Source organism: Chenopodium quinoa, unplaced genomic scaffold (assembly GCF_001683475.1).
Source record: "Chenopodium quinoa cultivar QQ74 unplaced genomic scaffold, ASM168347v1, whole genome shotgun sequence".
NCBI classification, from domain to species: Eukaryota; Viridiplantae; Streptophyta; class Magnoliopsida; order Caryophyllales; family Amaranthaceae; genus Chenopodium; species Chenopodium quinoa.
In genome coordinates this window covers 1378081-1386801 of record NW_018743593.1, presented here as the reverse complement: position 1 = coordinate 1386801, position 8721 = coordinate 1378081, and the positions used below count along the sequence as shown (strand labels likewise).

Sequence of the window (8721 nt, the reverse complement as noted above, 5' to 3'; positions counted from 1 at the left end):
CTTCGTGCCTAGTCGCGGCGACAGCTGCTGTGGCTTGGTGGTCGCCATTGGCCTCTTGGCTGATGGATTTTTTTTTTATTTTATTAGTTTTTTTGTTTTTTTATTTTAAAAATGTTTTTTCTTTTTTTTTAATAATTTAAATTATTAAATAATTAGATAATGGACCCCACTAACGGAAAACTTAACGGAACATGGACGGAGGTACCAAAACCTATAAAGTTACAATTTTGGAGGTACCAATTCAAAATAAAATTTTAGATGGGTACTAAAATTCAATTACCCCTATATTAATGTTTTTACATATGTTTTGATTATGTATCAATTTAAGAGAAAAAAAACCAAAAAAAAAAAATTTATTTTTTTATTTTTAATACCCCTAATAGGCAGCGCTTTGGCGCCAAAACCGCTGCCCTTTTACTATAATTGGCAAGCGATTCTGAACCGCTTGCCATTTTGAAGACCAATTGGCAAGCACCCTAAGGGCATGCGGTTCAGAACCGCTTCCCATTAGGGGGTTTGAACTGCTTGTCATTACGTTTTTTCAACTAGTGGTTAGGGGTTACTAGGTCGGTTAGGTGTTATTACTAGGGGTTACTAGGTCGGTTAGGGGTTACTTGGGGTTACTAGGTCAGGGGTTACTAGGTCAGTCAAGAGTTACTTGGTCAAGGGTTACTTTTATCTTGGGGTTACTTTGTCATTTGCTGATTTAGCACCCTGCCGCATGGTGCGGCCAGCCGCACCAGAAACGCACTGCAAGCTAATTGGCTTGAGAATAGAGAAAAATAAAGCTAAAGAGTAAAACACTAAGGTTCTTCTCTCTATCTTATTTTTGTCGAATTAAATTTTTTTTTTTATTAAAATATCTAAATTATTTTTGCTAAATTTTATTATTTTAATTATTTTAATTTTTTTTTAATATTTACTAATTTTTTTATACTCGTCTATTACACTAAAATTAACTTATACATTCATTTGTGACAAAACTTAAAATTGAAACTTTGAAACCAATAACATTCAAAGGGATGCTAACTTTTATACTCCGTACTAATCTTATTCACTAGCCGATAACACATGTACTTTCTCCTAATCAAATCCTATTAAGATGAATAGATGATGTCCAAAACACCTTACCTGAAATAAAATAAAATAAAATAAAATTTCTAAGAAAAACACCTTATCAGTAACTAGCCCTGGTTATTGGACAGGGTAGTCCAATGGGCACCAGGGTCGGGAGGGCTATGACCCTCTAATTATCTAAATGGACAGGGCTCGTGTAGGGCCTCTCCTAAAAGGGTCATTAATGGGCTCTTATGAACAACCCTATAAAAATGAAAATAGATATAGGGTCATTAAAAAGGCCACCTAAATACATTAAACCCTAAGTTCTTCAATGCAAAATTATTGCGATTTCTATATTATTGCACAACTGATTTCGAGATTTCGATTAATACTGAGGTCAGTTAATTGAAATTCGAGCAGAATTTGTTGTAAATCAATGAGAAATTTTTGCTTTATACTTTGTAAATTTAGTTGCACTCCATGTGTTTGTCAAAATTTCTCAATCTACTTACCGTATTTTTAATTTAATTTTTGCTTTGATTTATTTGTTCTTGCTATTCAATTCTGAAAGGTGCTAACTTTATCTATCTCATTGTATAACATGCTGGGTTTTTATCAGATTGATAAGAGATAACTTAGAATATTATGTTGATTATGTTAATTATGATTCTAGCTTGTAATATTTTGCTTAATATTAAAAATCAGACTCATGCAATGCTATGCTTGGTTACACTTTATACACTGACCTTAAGGTTTCTGAGGTAGCTGCCCTCTTTGGAATCGACCCAATTGCTCTATTAACCGCAAATTCAATCGACATTTCGTATAAGGAAATTAGTTGCAAATTCCTTAGAATTTCGTATATACAATTTTTGCAAATTCCTCAGAATCCCCATTAGTTGTTCTTGTGTTGATGGTATAAGGAAATCAGTGTCTACCCATTACAAAACCCGGCCTTTTGATTCGCTTTCCTCGATTGCAGACTCGATTTATGGGGGTTTAGTGTCTACAGATCAGCTTAGAGAAGCTAATTCAATTACTGATACTGCTGTTCTTGATGTTGGACAGAATTTGGTTGTGCCTTTGCCTTGTACTTGTTTTAATAATACTGATAACTCTTTGCCTGTTGTACTTGTTTACATGAGTAGTTAAATAGAAGTATGTGGGTAAAGGCCCGTTAATGGTCCGTTTCATTTTTACACTGGCCCAACCCTGACCCGACCCTGACCCACTAAATATTCATTATGACCCGCACCGACCCGCATTGACCCGCCCAATAACCACCCCTATCAGTAACAGTAGTTAAGGAGAAGTAAACAAATAGAAATGGAATTAAGGAGAATCTCCTAACAACTCTTTGGCAAAGTCAACGGTTAACAGCCAGTGGGCCCTGATGACATCTCTAAATTAATTTTGTCATTAATTTTATTAATTAAGTTGATGCCATTGTAACATTGTATTGTTTGATCATACATTCATACTAATTATTTTATTAACTAATATACTATAGCTAAGCTTTGAAGAACACCGAATGGAAAATGGCTTCAGATTATGAAATTATCCCTCTTTTATCCCCCTATCAAATGGGTAACTTCCATCTTTCTCTCAGGTAGCTCAACTCTCTTCTTCTTCTGTTTTGTTTTTGTTTTGTTAGATGATGTTTAATTTGTATTAATATTAATATATCTTCATATTGCAATGTGTGAACATGAAGTTGGAAATTTGATGTTGTTCCATAGTTTAAGTTTGATTGGTTTATTTATTTTTCTATGGGTATTTTTATACAATAATGAATTTTTTGGGGTAATATCTTAAATATATGCATGAAGAATATAGATGCCCCTATCCCACTTATTACTTTCACTCTTCAATTCATCGTTTTTTTTAAAGAAAAAAAGTCAAAGTTCATCAACTTTGATCACGAATAATTCTCGTAACTTTAATTTGTATATTTTCATATGAGATCTTATTTGATTTGTTAGTTTATATATACTGTATTTATAATAAGAAAAATTGAAACTTATAATCTCACCACAATCCCACCTTTTCAAAATCTTAAAACAATCTCATCTTTGACCCCCTCTGCTCTAAACATTCCTTAATCAGTTTGTGAAGTTGATAACCGGTTTTAGAAGGTCAGTGTCACATGTGTCACGTGTCACCTTCTGATAGGTCTTTTTAACATTTATTTTAAATAAAGGATTTAGAAAAATTAATAACCCCTTTCCTCTACCTTCCCTTACCGGAGCCCCCCACCCCCTGCTTGACCAGCCACTCGCCGAGTTATTATCCATTAAAGTGGCATGCATGTGAGCTTTCTCACCCCCATTTAGGCGGCTTGACGATGGTTCCATTTGGGTTAGGGGTGAGAATGAGCTGAGGGTGGGAGTTCAGTTCAGGCGATTTTTAACGGGGTGTTAGGTGACGGGGTAGGGTTTCACATGGGACAAGTTGGGTTTTGGAGTTCATGTGGGAGGTTCAGGTGAGATTTTTCCGATTTGGTGGGGTAGGGTTGGGAGTACGGGGTGGAGGTCAAGTGGGGCTAGGTCGCTTGGGTTAGGCTGGGTTGGATCGCAGGGATCAAATAGGGTTGGGAGAGCGCATGCAAGGTTTTTGTAGGGTTTAAATGGGAGATTTAGGTTGTGTTCGCTTCGCGATGCATGGGGGTCATGTGGCTAGGGGTTCAGTACGTGGTCAGGTTGGATGGGGTAGGGTTGGGAGTTCATGATGGAGATTAGGTGGGAATATGGTTATATGGAGGTGCAATGGTGGTGAGGCCATTTAACGAGTTAGGGAGGTGGAAGGTAAATAGAAGGAGATTTAATTTAAGAAATAATAATAATAATAATAATAATAATAATAATAATAATAATAATAATAATAATAATAATAATAATAATAAAGAGAGAATATATTAAACATATTTTGATAAATTAAAAAGGATCGTATTGAGCAGACGGAGGTCAAAGGCAAGCTTGTTTCTAGATTTCGAAAAGGTGTGATTGTTTTGAGAAGATGAGGTAATGGTGAGATTAATTATTAGTTTTAATTTTTCCTTTATCATATCAATTTTATAATAGTAACACATAAACTATTTTCGGTCGTTCAAACATTTTTGAAGATTATAAAACAACAAATTATCATACAAACAATATGTATTTTCCTTTATTACCGAGAGTCATATTCAAGTTATTTTTTTTATAGAATTAAGTTTGCCTTATTATTGTTATTATTAGGGTTGTATTAGCCCCATTGTCAAGAATGAGATAATATGGAAATATTCCTCAACCACAAGCAATTCTATATTATTCTCAAAGGACTACAAATGGAGGTTTGCTCATATCCGAAGCAACTGTAATTTCTGAAACTGCTCGAGGGTAAGTTTGAGCCAGATATCTATCTTCTACTAGTGCTCTTTATTTCTATTGACAAACAAAAAATTCGTTTCTTAACTTCAAATTGAAGCAATTTTATTTTTCAGGTACAAAAACACACCTGGTATATGGACAAGGGAGCAAATCGAAGCATGGAAACCTATTGTTGATGCTGTGCATGCCAAAGGTGGCATATTTTTCTGTCAGTTATGGCATGTTGGACGAGTGTCGAATGAAAGTAAGTAACTTTAACTTTGACACTCTTTTGAATTGTCTCAAATCGTTAATATATATTTTGTATGTTTGGTTTTCTTTTATTGTTTATGATAAATCTTTTGGCATTTATAATAGAAGGACAAGGTTGTTTTGCGTACCAAAAATTAAACATTGTTATATGTATGAGTAATTTGCAATAACTTTTTTTATTTAGCTTAATTAGAGTGTGTTTTATTTACCTGATTTTCACTTATTTGAGCTTATCATATTCGAATCTATCTCCTTATTAATCTTTATATGTTGAACATAGAAAAGCTTATCTGAATCTATATTTCCTAAAATTAGTAGAAATAAGATGACCAAAAGCAGGCTTTAAAGGTTAATCTTAGTGGGCATTCTTGTAAATATTTGGACTTTGCTACATTGCCACATAATCTTATCTCTAATAAAAAAGAGCTTTAGCTTGTTATCCCATTAGAGACGGCTTTATCCCATTAGAGACAGCTTTATTAACTCATAACGAGTGGTTGTGCATCACCAATCCAACTCTTCTCCAGCCGAGCTTATTCATCGGCATTTTAGCTATCCTCCTCACACAACAGTTATTGACTGTCAAAGGCTGAGCGTGTATGTTGGCTAAAGATCAGTTCTCGATTTTGTCTTATTTAGTTGTTTCTGGCCTGGGTATTTTCGATTGAATTTTAATTAGTTATCTTGTACAGGAATGTTATCTTGTTTGTTTAATTCCTTAGTTAAAAGTTTGGATTATCAATTAATTGTAAGAAAATCAACCGATACTGGATTTTTAATTTTGGGAAATTACTTTATATTATATTGGGTGTGTTGTATCCACATCAAAGAACAAAACATGCGATTCTGACATAATGACAGAGAAATTCATGGTCACATACTTCAACAATAAACGAACATCACCATTATTAACAGCCTTCAAAGACAAATCATCAACGATTAGGGTACGGGCTTTAGGGTTTCGTCGCAAAGAGAGTTTCAAGCTTCACCAAGGCCCAGACGCAGCTAACAGGGAAGACAAACACCCATTTAAATAAAACATTATATGCCCAATATCGAAAACACCCATTTAAATAAAACATTATTTGCCCAAGTTGACGAGAATACCATGTGAGAAACAACCAGCATTTCTCACCGAGAGAAACGTGGAATTCCCTCACTTTTATTGCAAGATAATTTTTTATTACTTTTTTCTTCCAATCAATAAGCATCTTATCAACCATTGCATGTATGTGTTCTTTAACTCCTTGTTTTCAATTCTACTTAATTTGCCTAAATCAAGTTGGTTTCACAGATTAAATGAGCATTTTCGTTTGTGGTTTGATTGCAAATACATTCACTTGTTTTCTTTTATAATTTTATTTTTATTTGCTTATATCACAAAAGTTTCTTGTTGCAACAGGTTTCCAACCAAATGGACAATCTCCTATCTCTAGCACTGATAAACCCTTAACACCACAAGATCAACCTACGGGTATAAATAATGTACATTATTATTCAACACCAAGGCGGCTAACAACAGAAGAGATACCTTCAGTTGTGAACGAATTTAGACTAGCTGCTAGGAATGCCATAGAAGCTGGTAGGTTTTGCAATTTGAAAAAATAAATAATTATGGTTGCAAACTAGGGCATGATTATCAAAGATACAACAAGGAAAAAAAATAGAATGGCTGTGGTTAAGAGCATGATAATATAATAAAAGCGCGATATTTTACTTAATGCGTCGTCTTGTGACTAAGCCACCTTATGCATTTTTATCTTTCCTATGTAGGCTTTGATGGTGTTGAAATACATGGAGCTCATGGTTATCTCATTGATCAGTTTATGAAAGACCAAGTTAATAACCGAATTGACAATTATGGTGGATCTCTACAGAATCGTTGTAGATTCGCTCTAGAAGTAGTTGAAGCAGTTACAAAAGAGATTGGTGCAGATAGGGTTGGGATTAGAATCTCTCCCTTTGCAAATTATAATGAATCAGGAGACTCAAATCCTGAGGCTTTAGGCCTTCATTTGGCTAATTGCCTCAATAAGTGTGGAATTCTCTTTTGCCATGTGGTTGAACCTAGGATGATTACTGCGTGGGAGAAAGAGGATTGTTCTCAAAGTTTATTACCAATTAGAAAAGCTTTCACTGGTACTTTCATTTCTGCTGGAGGATACGATAGAGAAGACGGAAACAAGGTTGTGATGAAGGGTTCCACTGATCTTGTAGCTTATGGTCGCTTGTTTTTAGCTAATCCAGATTTGCCTAAAAGATTTAAGCTTAATGCACCACTAAATCAGTATAATAGAGATACATTCTATACTTCTGATCCTATTGTTGGCTATACCGATTATCCATTTCTCGAAGACATGATATAACTTAAAAGAGATGTTGAAGTTTGAACTCTTTCAATAATAGTTGGACTATAAGTATTACAGAAAAATAGCAGACTCTGGTTTAATTAATTTTGTACTCCCTCTGTCCTTAAATTACATTCCTACTTTCCTCTATTATGTGAGGAATAAATGCTAGGAATAGAAATGTAATTTAGGGACGGAGGGAGCGCCTTTATAGCATTTGCTTGTGTAAGCAAAAAATAAAAGGTCAAATTAATAGTTTTGACTATGTATTACTACCTCTATTTTTTTTTAGTTGACATGTTTTGACTTTGTGCACTATTCACATAATTTAGTTTGACTTTGTTTTGTGATTTAGTAATAGATAAAAATATTGTCATATGGGGTCTTGTTAGCTTCGTATCAACGTCTAGTTTCTGAATATTAAAATTTTATATTTTTTTCTAATACGTAATCACAGATATTCACATTTGAAAGTATATGTTGGCAAAACGTGTCTAAATGAAATGTGTGAACTAATAAAAAACAGAGAAATTATATGACATTTTGTTTCTCTCTCCTCCTTCCTCTCGACACTTTGTTTCTCTCTCCTTCTTCCTCTCTTCTATACCCTAGCCTCCATTGTCAATTTTTGAAGGGGCTTTATCATTTTAAGTTAATTAGTTGAAAGTCCTTTCTTCTTCTTATTTTTTTTTTAATGTTTATAATAATAATCCTTCTTATGAGAGAAACTTTTCTCCCTCGAAAGAAAAGATTTCGATCTCCTTCGAAAGATAAGAGTTTAAAATATACTTTGTCTTATGAAGGACATCGAAAAACAAAGTTTATCTCTACTTTTTGGAAGGAAGTGAAATTTCTTAGTTTTATATATGTGATTGGAGATCTAATGAAATGTCGTGAAATTATATTGTTAGTGAACAATTATGCAAGATCAAGTTTTGAATATAATATAATTAGATGATTAAAAGGAAAACATACATCCTCACAGCTAGGGGTGAGCAAAAATTCCGGGTACCCGGAATTGGAACCGGAACCGGTTAGGAATCGGCAGGTCTGGAATCGGAAATGGACCCGTTGGTTCCAATTCCGGGTAATAAATTAAGGACCTGGTTATAACCAATTCCAATTCCAATTCTCAACTTTTTGGAACCGGAACCGGTTGGGTACCCGGTTACCAAATATATGTTAAACTAAATAAATTTTAAATAATAAAAATATGTTGAATGTATCTAATTTGTAAATTTAAAAAGTATTATTAATACCTAACATAAATACAAATAGCTTAATGCATATATAAATATAAGTATTAAACGCAAAAAATAAACCTAACTAAAATAAGAATTATAATTTGTATTATATTTTAACAATTACATATATAAGTGGGTACTCAGAACAGGAATCGGTACCCGGTGGTTCCAATACCAATTCCTAAATTTTAGGACTCGGTTGAACCAATTCCAATTCCGGATCCGAATTTTAGGGGTTCCAACCAATTCCATGTCCGGGTCCTAAAATTTTTACCGGGTACCCGGTTTGCTCACCCCTACTCATAGCTATAAAGGATCATCAGATTGTCCCTCCAACACAGATTTTTCCCAGCGATAAGATTTACTCGATGATTGTAGTTTTTATGAAGGAGATTTTTGTTTGATTCAATATTTTATGTATTTGCTATTAAAATTGAATCTCTTTGTAGA

The 8721-nt window shown here is 33.8% G+C and overlaps 1 protein-coding gene across 1 annotated transcript; it reads left to right on the top strand.

Annotated features, from left to right (window-relative positions):
- Positions 1–453: 453 nt before the first annotated feature.
- On the top strand, positions 454–7832 carry LOC110682764 (12-oxophytodienoate reductase 1-like). Its single transcript, XM_021859093.1, has 6 exons — positions 454–1455; positions 2570–2668; positions 4296–4436; positions 4541–4671; positions 6082–6261; positions 6453–7832. Exon 6 carries the CDS (start codon positions 6506–6508, stop codon positions 7043–7045), a length of 540 nt encoding a protein of 179 aa, XP_021714785.1. The 5' UTR covers positions 454–1455; positions 2570–2668; positions 4296–4436; positions 4541–4671; positions 6082–6261; positions 6453–6505; the 3' UTR covers positions 7046–7832.
- The last annotated feature ends 889 nt before the right edge of the window (positions 7833–8721 follow it).